The 17,346-nt window shown below is 38.3% G+C and overlaps 1 protein-coding gene across 6 annotated transcripts in view; it reads right to left on the bottom strand.

Annotated features, from left to right (window-relative positions):
* Positions 1-258: 258 nt before the first annotated feature.
* CCDC171 (coiled-coil domain containing 171) overlaps positions 259-17,346 on the bottom strand; it is a 314,797-nt gene continuing 297,709 nt past the window's right edge. For all 6 annotated transcript variants that reach the window (XM_065908260.1, XM_065908262.1, XM_065908264.1 and 3 more), the window contains one exon: positions 259-2,646. In XM_065908260.1, the coding sequence (XP_065764332.1) occupies positions 2,425-2,646 (222 nt within the window). In that variant the 3' untranslated portion in view covers positions 259-2,424. The remainder of the gene's footprint in view (positions 2,647-17,346) is intronic.

A 17,346-nucleotide genomic window follows, 5' to 3' on the forward strand; every position in this document is an offset into this window, starting at 1 on the left:
TGGGGAAAAAAGCATATGGTATGAAAATTACTATATTTGGTAGTGAATACTAATGATTGCTCAGAAGGCTCATCCTTCAGTCTCCATGGCCTTTAGCATCTAGTTGGTTATAAATGTGACATGCTTTGATTTGATTTAATAATCTTTTTGAATTTATAGTTCAGAATTAATTATATAAAGTTTATCTATGAAATCAGATACTCACATAAAAGGAGAGACATATACATTTATTTCTGGTGTTATCCCATTAACAGACTGTAAAATTAAGGCAAGAAGACCAAGGTCTGTCCAAGGCAAAATTTACAAAGGTGCTCCTTCCCCTTTAATTACTAGGATATGGAAACAGATTTAACATAAACATACAGACACACACCAGACATATATGTGATGTAAGGGGACACTGTTTTTCTACAGTGTGAGAATTGGAAGCTCAATGATGTCATATGAACCATATTTGATTCCTATATTGCCAATATCTTAATTACTATATGGAACGGCAAAACGAAGTATTTTGAAACATGCAGAAATTATTCTATGATCTATATAAAAACAACAGCATTTTCTGTGTTACAATAAATTTGCAAGTTGAATTTCATACATGTTCTATTACATTACACAGGGCATGTTCTTTAATATTCAAAACCCAGAATGGTTAATAAAAAGAACTCCAAGGAAAGAATTAAGAGAAATTTGGTTAAAGATGTAATTTTACTTCATAGAAATAGCTTTCTAAAGATTTATGTAAAGCTTATTATATTGGTCCAGTACTATGAGAATACACAGTATGACAGTAACAGTGCTGTGTTATCTCAGATGGTGTAAATCACTTGGTTGATTTGGCTAATACGTAAATAGTACACCAATTTTATTTACCAAGGCCAATTAATAAATTCTTAAAAATTGGGTGTATTTGAATCAAATGTCACTGTAAAGTTAAGACAATATAGATTCCATAATACATACTGTTATTTTCTAATGTATCTATAATGAAACTCCATAATGAAACATAATATAAAATATGGATTTTTGTATCAAAACTCTGCCAGAAAGTATAGCTCACATCAGAAGTTAATATCACTGGGGAGTTAAATGATTAAAACAAAAACAAATAACGTATTACAAATAGCCTTTTGTTCTTCACTTACTATGATGCAAACTGCAAGGATTTAACCTTTAAGGGTTAAAGAGTTTAATCAATGTCAATGTCTGATCTTCTGAAGGCAATAAAGAACAGTCTGTCTAGCGATACCCAACAGAACATCACTTTGTCAAGCCACAAAGCACCCAAAAGCTTGTCAAGTAAGTTCCCAGAAACCTCTTTGTGGTTAGAACTCAGCTCCTTCTTGCTTGACCTATTATTTGATATTTGACCACTTGGTTGCAAGACACTTGCTCTTTCTAGCTGAAATGTCACTGGGGCATCTTGTCAGCTCCCCGACATCTCGGCCTGACATACAATTTTACTTTTGTGTGCTACAAGGCAGAAAATGCAGGGCAATGGCCTTGTTTTAAATTCTGTCAGCATCAAAGATGGGCGTCACTCTTGGGTCCTACCACACAAACAAAAAAGGAGTCTATTTTGAAGGTCAAAACAGCCATTACCTTGAAGTTTTTCAGCTTATACTAAATATGTTACCTGCTGTACTGGTGTGGGAACTGTCCTTAAAAAGTGCCTAAATGCACCACAGACATCTTCCCAGCACACATGCTCGACTTTCTTATCAAAAGCAGGCTTGCTAAAAAGGACGCATTTTCAATGCCTGCAGGGACCAGATGCAGCAGTTAACTTAACTTGTTCAAATGGGCAAGTGGTATCATGTAGCTTTACAAGGAGCAACCTGACCTTCTCACATTGACCAGGAGTGACATTATTGTGCAGGAGCAGAAGCAGTCACATCATTTCTGTTTTGCACAACCTGCTTAAAGTTTGCAACTAAATGCTTGTCTTCAGTTGAGCTGACAAGAGAGAAGAGGGGGCTCAGTGAACCATGGCAGGGCTGCCATGAAATGACAGGAATCATTGGCATACATTTCAAATAGCTCTCTCAATCCTATTAAAGTATTGCAGTCCTGCTTTAAAATAGACAAGTATGAAACAACTTTGATAGATAGAGACTAAAATGGCTTATTGATTTTTTTAAGTCTGAAGGAAATTACCTAAAATGTGTCATTCTTTAACATTTAAAAATATGTTACATAAAAATGAGCAACTGTGATAATAAATAAAACTTAGAGGGGGAAAAAAAGTTGGTTATTTCATTATTCAAGGAGACATAGATACCTGAACACATCAAGATATCACACAATTTTTAAAAACCCATGGCCACTTGAGCTGAAACAAAATTCAACTGATAAGAAAATCCCCCATCAAAACAATTTTAATTGTACTGTTAACTCTTCCTGCATGCTTTTTATTTCATAAAGTCATAATCCAATCTGAGCTGGTCGCTTGGCAGTAGCAGACATCGTCACTGGAGACGAGTGAGATGATGCCAGGGGTGTAGGATTTATAAGTGTTTCCTTTAAGAAAGTGTAAGTTGTGTCAAGTTCAGCTTTCAATGGCAAAAAATCCCCAACATCAATTGTGTCAGCAGGAAGAGCAGCTCTTGAAGGAATGGAGAGATTTGAATGGTCTCGTGATCCTGTCTATGATACAAAAAGAAGAGAACAATAAACACAGAATTGAAAACTCAAACGGAGTCTAAACCCATAAACAGAGAAGTGGACTAAGAATCATAATATGAAATGGGGTGGAAACAGCAATTTAAATAATCTATATGATAATACATAAATATTAAATTATTTTTCAAGTTGTGATTGAACCTCATTTGTTCTACATCATAAACTTGCCGGGACATCAGGAATTGGGCTAAACCACTAAAACTTTGTATAAAACTTTTATCAAGTTATTGAATCAAACAGTCAGTACAATCAGGCATTTTTGCCTCTTATTCCATCCATTGGCAAATTACAGAAATCAATTCTAGTGATAATGTTTATTTCATTATGCTATATGTGTGTGTGTGTGCTCAGTCATTCAGTCTTGTCTGACTCTCTGCGACCCTCTGGACTGTAGCCCACCAGACTCCTCTGTCCATGGGATTTTCCAGGCAAGAATACTAGAGTGGGTTGCCATTTCTTCCTCCAGGGGATCTTCCTGATCCAGGAATCGAACCTGCTTCTCCTGCATTGGCAGGCAGATTCTTTACCACTAAGTCACCTGGGAAGCCCTCTATATGCTATATAATTGGGAGATTAGACTGCTTAGAAAATGAGCTATGAATATTTATGTTTTTAAGTTATCAGCCTGACTTATTTACTTGAACAATACAGCACAAAGAAAAACAAGTCAATCCTTGCACCCTATGGAAAATAGTATACCAACATATAAAATGCCAATGAAATGAACTATTTGTCTTTACCTTTAATAACACTACCACCACCCTGTTTTAATGATGACTGTTCTGTTATAAGCATTTGGAAATCATATATCAAGATATGGGAATGCAACATGAAAATAGTTTGCCACATATTTTAAAACATTACTGCTACCCAGAAACTGTTGGAAATCAAACTTAAGAAACCCACACACTCATGAAATACTTAAAAACATAATTAATATTTTGTTGAAGCTATACATTTAAGTCTTAAGTAACAGCAGTAAACAGCAGTTAACCCTTAACATAAATGAAGTCTTACCAGTAAAGCAGATAGGTGTTACTTTATGGCATTTATAGATAGGAGAAAAATAGTAATCAATTGTATGTCAGAATTTTCCAGATTCCCAGTAAATAAATGTTGCTGAGATAATAAGTCTAGTCCTAAGTGTCTCCATTAAAAGATACATTTATATTGCAGAGGTTTTAATAACAAGACATCTTTTTGGTAGATTCTCTTAAGGTTTTGACAACAAAATAGCGTGAACGCTAAGGATCTGCTTTATTATGTCATGTTATACAAAACCGTTTCTACATGTGAAACTGTGAAGGAAGGAATCTCTGGCTTCAGAAACATATTAGAAATTCAACTGTTGTATGCGTTACCATTTTTGTGGATTTTTTTTTAAAACTACAAGTGGAGAAAAATCAATGGCTGCATCTAACACCTAGTTCAGCAATTTTCTTTGATCTCCGTTCTTTTGATTTCTTGATTCTCCACTGCAAGCCTACAGCTGACGGAAATCATCTCTTTTTCTGCTGGAAGTTAAAAAGAAAAAAAAAATACCTAAAATGGCCACTCAAATGGCTTTATGAAGGAGAGGATTTAGCTTATCCTTGTTGAAAGAAAAGAACTCCCAAGGTCATATGTTGACCCTGCTTAGAAGCGTTGATGAGATTTCACTTGCACAGCCTTAATGGGTGACCAGATCAGTTCAGAACCAGAATAGAGGCATCTCATTACATCAGAGGCTGGAGGTATAGATTCCTGCACTTTTCCTGCTGCTAGAACCATCTTTGGTGATTTTTTTTTAGCCCTGTGCCTGAATTGGCAGCATTATTACTTGATCGATTTTGCTGCTGTAAAGACTACAATGCCATCTGCTAACTGATTCTGCCAGACCTGGAGGTAAGAGGGACAATGGAAGAGCAGGAGATGGTGGGGCTGATTCTCTTCATAATAAAACTCAGAGCAATCGTACTATTTATTATGATAAAAGAGTATTGGTAGGCAAGCCTTCACAAGTTTGTTGTTACATCTTTATACTTCAAGTTCTGGTTTAAGAAAACTGTATATGTGCAGAATCAGACCAAGGAAGCTACGCTACTCTCTGAGAAAATCTCCTCCTTGATGCTTTAGACTAGAGAAAGATAACTGTGCCAAACTGACCAACCACTCCTGTTAGATATATCTTACTCAAATCCATATTCTGTACTTGAAATTTCCTTTTCCGTTCTTATGAGTCCATCGACCTAACACATTACACATGAGGATGGTTATCCTTTAGGAAAGGTCTTTAACTGCTCACTTCCCTTTAATACATTCAGTGGATCTTAAACTCTACAAAGGGGCGCCTCTTCTACTTTTTCTCATCTTACTTTTTCATATGTCTATTTTCTATCATGTTGCCTGAAAGCATTTTTTATTTCTAATATAAATTTTTTGACCAAATAACCTTGAAATGGGGTATTGAGTATGTCTTTGGTATTTCAAACCAGGTACACTTTTTGTGTACCTGAGATTCTGATTTAAAACACTAAAGAAATAATACATCCTAAACATGGGAAACAACATTAAAAAGAAGAGATTTCTGTTATCATACAGCAAATTCCCACTGGCTATCTATCTTACACATGCTAATGCTTACGTTTCCAGACTACTCTCTCAATTTGCCTCACCCTCTACTTCCCCTGCTGTATCCACAAGTCTGTCTCTAGGTCTGCATCTCTATCTGGTGCTCTGTAACAACCTAGGGGGGTGGGACGGGGGTGAGAGTTGGAGGAGGTTCAAGAGGGAGGGGACATATATATATATGGGAGGAGGCATATATATATGACTGATTCATGCTGTGGTATGGCAAAAACCAACACAATATTGTAAAGCAATTATCCTCCAATTAAGATTTTTTTTTAATGGAAAAAAAAGAAGAGATTTCTTTGAAGATTTGCACCCCTCAAAAGACAAATCCTCCATCAAGTAACAGACTTACTTTTGTGTAAATGAAAATAATTGTTTTTCTGTTACTGAGGTCATTTGCTATCCTGCATGCACCGCTAGAAAATAATCTTTTCCATGAAATACAATAAAATTTGATTTTGAGTCACTTAATAGCTTAAAAACAAACCAGCAAAAATTCTGGTGAGATCTTGATTTGAAAATATGATGGTAAAATAACAAGTAAATATGTTGTAAATAATATTCAGAAATATAACACTTTTAATATAACACAGAGAGTAAGAAACAGTTAAGTAACTTTTTATCAGAGACCATTAAAAGTTAATATTCACCATCTGATATTATATTTTAAATCTGTGGTCATTTAAGCTACGTTTTAAACTGCTGAGGTGTTCTCATAGTCTCTCATGTAAATAAAAATTTATGCAATTTTTAAAAAAGAAATTAGTTACCTGAAATAAAAGCTAGGTGTCATGTGAATCTTCATGGAGGCACTTTTATTTACTTAATAAGCTGTAAATGATTCATTCTATTTGAGCTGTTATAGTCCATCAGTTAAATATATATTCACAATACAAAATGTGTCTACTAAATTTCTGTATTTTAAAAATCTTATGAAATATAGTAATTAGACATGTCCATTAACCATTTTTCAAGACTTCAATATCTCCATTTGCTAAGGGTATTTTTTAACAACAAAAATAAATACAGCACTAGTGTAATAATAAGATAATGACTAAACTCTCTATATATCAAAGTCACTTTGCAACCAAGGCTTCTGAAACAACGACTGTCTCTAAGCCATCTGTCTCCTGTGTAGCATTTATGATAAAGTTAAGTCTTCCAGAATCTAGTAGCATAAAAAATGAGGAGTGATGTAATTTAATAAGCCTGAATAGTACTACAAGGAGCTTATGCCAGGCAAATAGTATGGTGAAAGGAGACCTGCACTAGAGATCAGAAGACTATCTTTTTCCCTCCCAGTTCTGTTACAATTCAGCTGTGTCATTTAGGTGAGTGAATCAGTACTCCTAGGTCTCACTTCCTTTGCCTAAAAAATGAAGAGCAGATACCACTCTAATGGCAGAAAGTGAAGAGGAACTAAAGAGCCTCTTGATGAGAGTGAAAGGGGAGAGGGAAAAAGCTGACTTAAAATGCAACATCCAAAAAACTAAGATCATGGCATCTGGTCCCATTACTTCATGGCAAATAGATGGGGGGAAAAGTGGAAACAGTGACAGATTTTATTTTCTTAGGCTCCAAAATCATTATGGATGGTGACTGCAGCCATGAAATTAAAAGATGCTTGCTCCTTGGAAGAAAAGCTATGACAAACCTAGACAAAGTATTAAAAAAGAGGGACATCACTTTGCTGACAAAAGTCCATAGTAGTCATGTATGGATGTTAGAGTTGGACCATAAAGAAGGCCTAGCATCAGAGAACTGATGCTTTTGAACTGTGGCGCAGGAGAAGACTTTCAAGAGTCCCTTAGACTGCAAGGAGATCAAATCAATCAATTTTAAAGGAAATCAACCCTGAATATTCACTGGAAGGACTGATGCTAAAGCTGAAGCTCCAATACTTTGGCCACCTGGTGCGAAGAGCTGACTCACTGGAAGAAACCCAAATGCTGGGCAAGACTGAGGACAGGAGGAGAAGGGGGCAAGAGAGGCCGAGATGGTTGGATGGCATCACTCACTCAATGGACATGAGTCTGAGCCAGCTCCAGGAGACACTGAAGGACAGGCAAGCCAGGAGTGCTGCAATTCATGGGGTTGCAAAGAGTTGGCTATGACTTAGTAACTGAACAACAGGATTCTTTCTAGCTCTGAAATTCTACATGTCCACCATGATTCCAACTCATGATGATGTATGGCATAAGGTTAACACCTAACTTTTGTGAATACCATTAACCCAGAAATCAGAGCTCCTAAACATAATTCTTCAGATTTTGAGAGGCTATAGATGAGCCACTCTTAAGGGGAAGGAATACATACTGCAGATGATTCTTTAAAAAAGCCAAATAGATAATAAAATTAGCCATAGTTTAGATGATGTGGCTACATTCAATTAAATTCTGTGATACATTTTTTATTACTTCGACCTCCATGATGATGTTTTAAGCTCTGTAAATTATTGACTGATTTTAAGTAGAGTATGCAGCTCTACATAAACTGATGAAGGAATCAAAGTACCCACAAGAGGGCCTTATGAAGAGGCTCCCTTGCCATTTCTACTTTAGCTCCTAATACATTCTTATCACTAGAGTCTTGGTAATCAGAACACAGAATTTTCTTCCTTCTGAATGCTTCAAGTTAGTTAACCAAATTTTACCTATTTTCCACTTTTGCCATTAGGCCTCATAGGATACTACAGTTTATACAGTCAGACAGAGTTAACAATAATTACGTGTATAGTTTTCTCTTGTGGAATGCTTAGTTATGCACCTCAGATATCTGTCTGTCTATTCATTCAACCACACACACATATACACATACCTGATAAATATAGCTACACACATATACTTGCTATATGCATATATGTTTGTGTGTATATATATGCTAGCACCCCCCTGCTAGCATATCAGGGGGAAGACAAGGGCAACCCACACCAGTACTCTTGCCTGGAAAATCCCATGGACAGAGGAACCTGGCAGGCTGCAGTCCATGCGGTCGCTAAGAGTCGTACATGACTGAGCCACTTCACTTTCACTTTTCACTTTCAAGCATTGGAGAAGGAAATGGCAACCCACTCCAGTGTTCTTGCCTGGAGAATCCCAGGGATGGGGGAGCCTGGTGGGCTGCCATCTATGGGGTCGCACAGAGTCAGACACGACTGAAGCAACTTAGCAGCAGCAACAGCACATTAAATATTTATTCCTTGAAGTCATCAATTATAACTTTGAGTTACCAATACCAAACCTATAGAAATATTTTACACATTCCTCCCTCCATAAGTCATTAAAACCTTAGTACAGACCAGTTTCGTCACTAACAATATAGGATAGGTGGGGATATGTGAGTCAGCAGGGCCCTGTAAAAGAGTCTCCAGAGAGAGGGAACACAATCTGAGAAGTTTAGACTCCTAGAGATTAAAAATGAAGGGCAATCATAGAGGGAGAAACAAATCAGAAAAGAGAGGCAGAAGATACTAATAACCCACTCGATTCACATCACAACAATTTACTCCTCAAGCAGACATTTCACATTCCTTCGAAAGCCAGAGTTCTTAAGCCAGTCCGGTTCAGTTTCAGCCTCAACAACTTGGTTAATATGGTAGATTAATTGGATTATGCCTTCCTTATAAGTATGCTCTTTGCCATGTGACCCTGCAGTTGTTTGCAGCCTGGTTCACAAGCACATTCGTGCCCTATCCAGCCTCGTCTAGCATTTCCTCACTTGTACTCTATAATCTGCCTACGTGGACTTGCAGATTATTACACAGGCTTGGGGCTTCCCTGATAGTTCAATTGGTAAGGAATCCGCCTGCATTGCAGGAGACCCCAGTTCGATTCCTGGGTCAGGAAGATCTGCTGGAGAAGGGATAGGCTACCCACTCCAGTATTCTGGCCTAGAGAATTCCCTGGACTGTATAGCCCATAGGGTCTATAGTTGGACACAAGCAAAGAGTTGGATACGAGTGAGCGACTTTCACTTCACTTCACTTTACTTTACATGAACTTGTGAGTCAGGAAATAAGATGTTCCATAGCTCACACCTGCCTCCAGTCTGTTCACTGTCTCTATCCTTTGTGGGATGAGTGTGCCTTCTCTACCTTTCACACTCTGCCAGGTTCCCCTCCTTGTAAGCCCTTTTCAGATCACTGCCACACACATCCCCAACTGCAGTGAGCTGCTACATTCAATCACATGTTGGCATTCCTTTGTGAACATTTATTTTTCTATTTTCACTTACTTGTATTCATTCATCTCCCCAGAAAACTATGAGCACCTAGGGTAATGGAATCATGATTTTGTACTCCTAGCACTTAGAAGAGTATCTGGAAATAAGATTTCCAACTGATGAATGAATAAACAAACCACTCACGCTATTATTTCATGATTTTGGTTTTATATTTTATATTTGGTTATTTCACGTATATACAGATTATGTCACAACGAAAAGAAGCACAGTGCACTGGAAAGAATTCAGGCTTTGAAGCTGAAGAGGCCTCGGGTTCCAAACTTGAGTCTGCCATGTACTCACTATGTGATCTAAGACATGCTTCTTAACCTGTGTGAGCCTGCATCTTATCCATTATATACGAAGAATAATCCTTCGTGGAGCTCTTACAAGGATTAATTGAAATAATATACCAAAAAATGAATAACATACAGTAGCTCCCCTTCGCCTCTTCCTACTCTTCTCAAGTGATAATAAATTCCAAATTTTGAACTAACATGTATGAACATAAATGACAGGCACTGTGCTAAGTTTAGCTTTAGAGGCATTATCTCAATTCTCATAGCCACTCAATGGGAAGGTACTACTATTCCTCATTTTATAGTCAAAGAACCAGGGATCACAAGAGCGGCAAGCACAGCTCCACACTGCACAGCTTGTTAAGTGGTGCAAAGGGATCCGACTCTTGATCCATGATTCCTCTCCCCTCATGCCTGGCCACCACCTTATCACATCACCCAAAGACACAGCCTCAGGCTTATTCATATCCAGAGCTATTTCATAAAGACAGTAAGGGCTCAACAAATCTCTGTGAAACTGGAAAAGAAAAGCACACAGACTGTACTAGATGTTAAAAATAGATGTTTCTCTTTTTGATCATATGGTTTCTTATCGTCCACTTGAATATCCATAGTACTGGAGTAAATGAATAGATTTTATGACATTTACATAAAATAAAATTCTAGCCCTTTCACCAAAGAAGCGTATATGTTGTTACATTCAGAGATAACACTCAGTGCTGAAGTTTTAAATTATACTATAACATTTAAACTTTAATTTTAAATTGCTTTAAAGATGTCTTGTGCCTGACAAGATAACAATTCCCATTTTCTTCTCTTGGATGTTTAGATTTCCTGACATGATTGAGGTTGGAAAAAGAGTCAAAGAATTTTCCCAGATGGCTTTTGTTCTTTCTTTTCCTACGATCCTTCACACCCCTGTGCTCCCAGTCTGCTTGTTTCCCAGCAATTCTGATATACCTGACAGTAGAGAGTACTAGAAATGGCCAGAAAATTCAAAAAAGACCATTTCCCCCCTGTATCTTAAGAATGTAAATTTTTCAAACAGAGAGAAGGTGAAAAGTAAATATATCCATATACTCATGTATATTAAAAAGGGACAAAAATTCTATAAATAAAAACTTACACTTAATTAATTGAATAAATAAACAATAGAAAAATGCCATTGCAAAACTGAAATGAAAAGCTGATAAAACATGCAACACACATAATAGCCATAGGGTAGTTTTCTTAAATTACAAAAAACTTATGAAAATCAAGAAAAAGAAGAACCTAATTAGAAGATAGGCTCCGGATAGTGCATTTATTAATACTGGATTCAGCTGTAACAGGAAACTCAAAATGTCAGTGGCTTTAACAAGATAGAAGTTTATTTCTCTCTGAAATAGCTATACGAAGCTACCAGGAATCCAGACTGCTTCTACCTTGGGTTCCACAGTCTCAGTATGTGGCTTCCACCTCCAGGATCCAAAATGGTTGCTCAAGTTCCAGCCATTATGTCTGCATTCTAGCCAGAAGAAAGGAGGACAGTAAAGGAGAAGGTATCACTTACATTTGAAAACAGCTCCTAAAATCAGAGTACTTTTGTTTACACTTCATTGGCTAGAATTTAGCCATGTGGTTAACTTAGTTTCAGGGGAGTCTGAAAAATACAGCTTCCCTCTGCCCCTGAATGGCCTGGGTAATAGAGGTTCAATTACAAAGAAGGAATGAGAAAAGAGGTCAGGAAACCACTAACAGCCTCCACCTCAGATATATATTGGCTGCTTGGTGGAGGACAGAGAAATACAATAACCAACAACATATAAAAATGAGGTAAACCTCATTCACAATTAAAGAAACGCAACACAAAACGTGACAATGAAAGCTTACTTTTGCCTATAAAATAGCCAAAAATTAAGATATCTGATGAAACCCACCGCTAAGAGAGGGAAACAGGCAAGTTCCTACACGTGGGCTGGGCTGTACTCTAGTGCAAACTTTTGGGAAGACAAAACTTAAATTGTACCTGTTTTTGATTCAGCAATTCCACTGTTAGACATTTCTTCTTATGGCTACACCCACAGAAGCTCAACAAGATGAGCATACAGATGTATTCATCAAAGAATTCTTTTAGAAAAACACTTTTTAAATGAAGCTGAAGTGTTAAGTGAAGTATGATACAATCACATCATACAACAATTTTGAAAACTGATGTAAATATGTAAGTACTGATGTAGAAATACATCCAAATGAAATAAGATTCAAAACAGTGCATGCTCATGTGCACGCACATGCATGTGTGCACGTGTCTGTGTGTGTGTATAAAGAGAAAGAACCCATTTGTATTAAAAAATACATAAATAAGTACAAGGAATTCCCTGGCAGTCCAGTGGTTACGGCTTCATGCTTCCACTGCAAGGAGCTTGAGTTTAATCCCTGGTTGGGGAACTGAGATCCCACATGCTGCACAGAGCAGCCAAAAAAATTTATAAACACATACATGTATATATACCTCTTCTTCTTTCTGGAAAGAGAATCACAGAAACTGCTAATTATTTATAGAAAAAGGGAATAAATTGGAGTATGTATTATAAAGGAAAAGCTCTGAAAGTTCAAAATTTTCTTTCTGTGTTTTTTTATCTTTAAAACTACTGATTCACAATCAAAGGTTTTAAACTGGCAGTTTACAAAAGTCAAAATACAACTCATTAACAAACAAATGGGAAAAATGGTAACTGCCAATAGTAATAAAAAATATAAGGGAAATGAGATGTTTATTACCAATCAAAACTCAATTTAAAAAACTGTGACAATTGATGTTAGTGAAGGCATTAAAAAACAGGCACTCACAAATTGCTAGTGATGTATGAACTGATTGAACCATTTGGACTATAACTTGGTAACTGTCTTGAAATAGTTAATGCCATTTGGCCCAACAATTCCATTTATGATTAGTTTCTTAATAACAGACAAAAATAGAAATTATCTGATATTCAATAACAGAAGTACATTTAAGTAAGCTTTAGCCACTTGATGGAATATTACATGGATATAAAACTTATGGTTATATTAAGAAATAGTTGTAGAACACAGACAAATGCTGAGGCTTGACCAAGGGTCAGAAGTCTTTTTCTATTGAGGATCAGATAAATATTTCATGCTTTGCAAGCCATATGTCTCTGTTGCAACTACTAAACTCTGCTGTTGTAGCCCCAAAGCAACTATAGATAATATATGTAAATGAATTAGCGTGGCTATGTTCCAATAAAACTGCATTAATGAACACTGAAATTTGAATTTACCATAATTTTCACATCATGAAATATTATTCTTTTTTAATTCATTTTTTAAACATTTAAAAATGTAAAAACCATTCTTAGTTTACAGGCTACACAAAAACAGATGGCAAGTAGATTTGGTTCACAGGCTGTGCTTTTGCTCACCCTTGAGCAAGCCTATATAAATGAAAATGAGATACACAAAATTACATATGATACTTGTTGTGAGGTATTGAGACTGCAGGAATTTTTTCCCTAAGCTTCTGAATTTTCCAATTATCTACAGCACTTTTACAACTAAAACTGCTTTATTGAAAAAGACTAATTCTATACATACTGAAACCCATATTTTAGTATAGTTAGGACTCTGAACTGTGTGGTCAAAATGAAATGTAATTGGTTTGTTAAAGGTCTCAGAGGGGAGGTCGTGAACCAAGTGTTTTCGCAAGTTTTGAAAATCGGATTTTAATTTAGCTGAGAACACTTTCTTCCTTCAACATTTCCAGTTATCTAACTCCTATCCACCACCTGACATTAAGTACACACACACGAGTAACTCGCACCTCTGTACCAGCGTAGCTCCTCACGTGGAGTGGCTACTTACAACCTGTGTGCCTTCATTTCACTCCAAAGAGCACTTCCGCTGCCAAGTTACGACTTCTGTGGTCAAAATGCACACATGTCACACTCTCTCTGGGAACTATTAAGCAAAAGTTTTCTGACCACTTTTTCATTACTGAAGAATTTCCTCTTAAAGTTATAAGTCCTTTTTTATTCAATGTCAAAAATTTAGTAATATCTGGAAGCTATAAACTTAGACCTTTTAGCAGCATGTTTTTCTCTGAGTAGAAATACCGGCCATGCACTTAGGTAAAAAAGAGTAGAAGGAAGAAATATCTAAAATTGAAAGCTGTTTGAAAGAGATGGTTTTCCTTAATCTCACTACCATGGTATCTGTCAGTCACATATTTCAACAAAATCAGCAATAAATTCACACGTTAAAAATCGAAACCCATTTTTCCCTGCCCCACCCTTCCAGGGCTGGTTTAAACCATGCTCCGTTGTTACTCCACTTTATCAAATCTGAAATCCCCAGCCATTCTTCATGAGATGTTGCAAAGTCTTCATTCCCCTGCTGATCATCGAAGAGATCCGTGCTATATTCCCCAGGGCTGCTAAACTAACCCTTTGACCGGTGCCCCAGCTGGGCCTTTCTGGAGGGATTGGTTATCTTGAGTTAAAAGAATGTGGCCTCTCTGCTTCTCAGCGAGAGAGGAACCCTTCAGATGTAAGACAAATCAGTGACCTGGGGTTCACATGTGTGGAATGCCTTCCAAACACAACAAGTGCTGGGGCACACGTTCCAAAGCAAACCACTTAGCTGGCAACGACATTTCCTTTACATGATAGGCAGGAATGCTGCTTCTGATAGAACCAGGCCATTTCCAGCAGTCTCAAACCAAACCCATCTCCAGGGAGAACATCTTATAGAACTGCGAGAGTAAAGCAGCAACCACAAAATTCCAAAATAATAGAGCTATGGATTCCATTTCAAGAACCTACTCCCTACATGACCAGTTCCATATGATAGACTTTCCCCAAGATAGCATAAAGCACATCTAAACCCACACTCACTATATTAGGATCCTAAATTAGCTCCACTCACTACTTCTTTTAATAGATATCTACTATCTATTAAAAGAATAAAATCAAAGAAGTAACTAAACTGCCTAAAAAGTGTCAGACACTGTTCACGGTACTGGGATACAGAAGTGAATTACACACCAAAATTCTCTGCCTTTAGAGAGTTCACCTTGTCCTTGACTACCTGTGTTTGGAGACAGTTCTTAAATTATAATTTGTTCAATACTCTATAACCACACAACTGCTGTTTTGTAGTATTACATTTTGATGGACAATGGTACTTAAGAGTTTGCTAGACTCACTGTTCCACGGACACAAGCAAGGTCCCAGTAATCAGTCACATTTCCCTAGTTCTTTCCTGACCAGATCACACATGACCTCAAACCCCCTGTCAAAAGTTGCTGGGTGTCTGACATCCTTGCATCAGGCCCTGCCTCCAACGTATTAGAGAGACTCCTTGTGCCATATGGGCACCATCTTTACACAGACTAGCCCTACACCCACTCTTCCCCTTAAACCTGTAGTAACTCTGCCTGGAACCCAGTGTCTCACACTGTCTGTCATGAAACATTTCTTTCAGCTTCCACCTGTAGGCATCTTTTTCTCAGAGACCAGAAGCCAGTCCATAGGCCCGCACAGAGGAGAAGAAGTATGCTGCTCTCTCCACTTCTCGTCACCTCCTCTGACCACCTGCCCACAAAACCTCCACTTGTCCTTCAACCATCGCCAAGGCCTTCAGTCACATAAACTCCCCAAGAGCCTGCACACCACTTTTTCACAAAGGCCTTGATTTGTTTGAAACTCAGCTCAGGTTAGGGTAGCCACAAGATAACAATTTTGACAAAGGTTTCAAAGCTCTTTTCTAAAACTGTTCATCTGTTATTCAAGTGTCTCATCACTCTCTCTAGTCTACAAACGCACTTTTAATTTTTCTAAGCAAGTCATTCCTTCAGACTTCTCTCTTTTTTCTACTTGACCTCTACTTCATTGTATATTTACTTATTATCTGAGAATATTCAACTATTCTCTTGAAGAAAAGAAAAAAATAGGACAGATGTAACTCATAACAAGTGTTAAGCATAGAGAATGAATCAGCCAGTAGTGTGAGATAAGCAGCGGAATCTATATGATAGGAAAAGGTATTAATTGGTCCCCTGCAGGACAGGCTACTCCCAGACAGACAAGGAAGAGGGAGAGATGCACCACCTCCAAGGTAAAGTCATCCTCAAATTGCCCCCGATGGCTCAGCCAATAAAGACTCTGTCTGCCAATGCAGGAGAAATAGGAGATGTGGGGTTGATCCCTGGGTTGGGAAGATCCCCCGAAGAAGGAAACGGCAAGCCACTCTAGTATTCTTGCCTGGAGAATCCTATGAACAGAGGAACCTGGTGGGCTACAGTCCATAGTTTGGCAAAGAGTCAGACACAACTGAAGCACAGAACACAGGCAAACTGCCCCCAGAGCTGCAGAGAAAACCCAGAGCGGTCTGGCTGCCTAAGTGGCAAGCTACAGAGACTGGCAGGAGTATTTCTCAAGACAAGTGTGGGTAAGTGGACCCGGGCATCTTCAGTCACCTCATCCAGCTTTCTCAGTGCTCCACCTCGGTCCCATAACCTCACGAGGAGAAGGATGATGCAGCTCAGAGAGAGGCCATTTGAACACCTTACGAGCAAGGAACCAGAGAGTAGGGTCTGTCCCCCTGCTGCCTCTCTACCATCTGCTTCTTGCTGTGTGTTTTAGATTGAGGTGCTAAGCCATGTGATTTGAGGATCCTAATTTCATCTGTGAGACCTCCTGTTCTGTGAGTTCAGGGATAATCTGCCTGCTAGAGTCCTTGGAGGCTACCATTACGTTAAGACAATCTCCCATAGACGCCTTTGCCCCTGAGACTAATCAAAATGCTGATCCTGAAGCAAGTCCTGCCTTCTCCTATCTCAGATTCTCTTCTGCAAGCAGACTTTTCTACTTAAAAAGAGGCTTTTTCTATTTAAAAGGAGACTTCTCCATCGGGTTCTCACAACTCACCTCAGGTATCACCTTGCCCTCAAACCTTCCCTGAATCCAGCCCCGCTACAGCTGGGTTACAAGTCCCTTCTTGGCCTTATCCAGACACCCCACACTGCTGCTTTTATAAGGGTACGGCATCACAGTCTGCTGTGTGCTTCAGCCTGTGCTGTTTAATGTAGTAGCCACTGACCATATGTAAGTAATTTAAATTAATTAAAATTGAATTTCATGTAAAATTAAAATTTAGTTCCTCAGTCGCACTAACTGTCCTCCACACATTCAACAGCCATGACTCCACCATCACAGTAAGTCACAACGGTCAGAGCTGGCATGGAGTGTTCCCTCCTTGGAGGCACAGACTATTTTATCTGTGTTTGTTTCAGCATTACCAGTGGCTTGGCTTGCCGCTGTTTACTCACTAAGTCATGTCCAACCCTTTTGCAACCCGTGGACTGTAGCCTGCCAGGCTTCTCTGTCCATGGAATTCTCCAGGCAAGAATTCTGGAGTGGGTTGCCATGGCCTTCTTCAGGGGATCTTCCTGACCCAGGGATCGAACCTGCATCTCGCGCATTGCCAGGTGAGTTCTTTACCTGGGAAGCCAGTGGATTGACCAGTGACC

This window comes from Muntiacus reevesi, chromosome 17 (assembly GCF_963930625.1).
Source record: "Muntiacus reevesi chromosome 17, mMunRee1.1, whole genome shotgun sequence".
Classification (NCBI taxonomy): domain Eukaryota; kingdom Metazoa; phylum Chordata; class Mammalia; order Artiodactyla; family Cervidae; genus Muntiacus; species Muntiacus reevesi.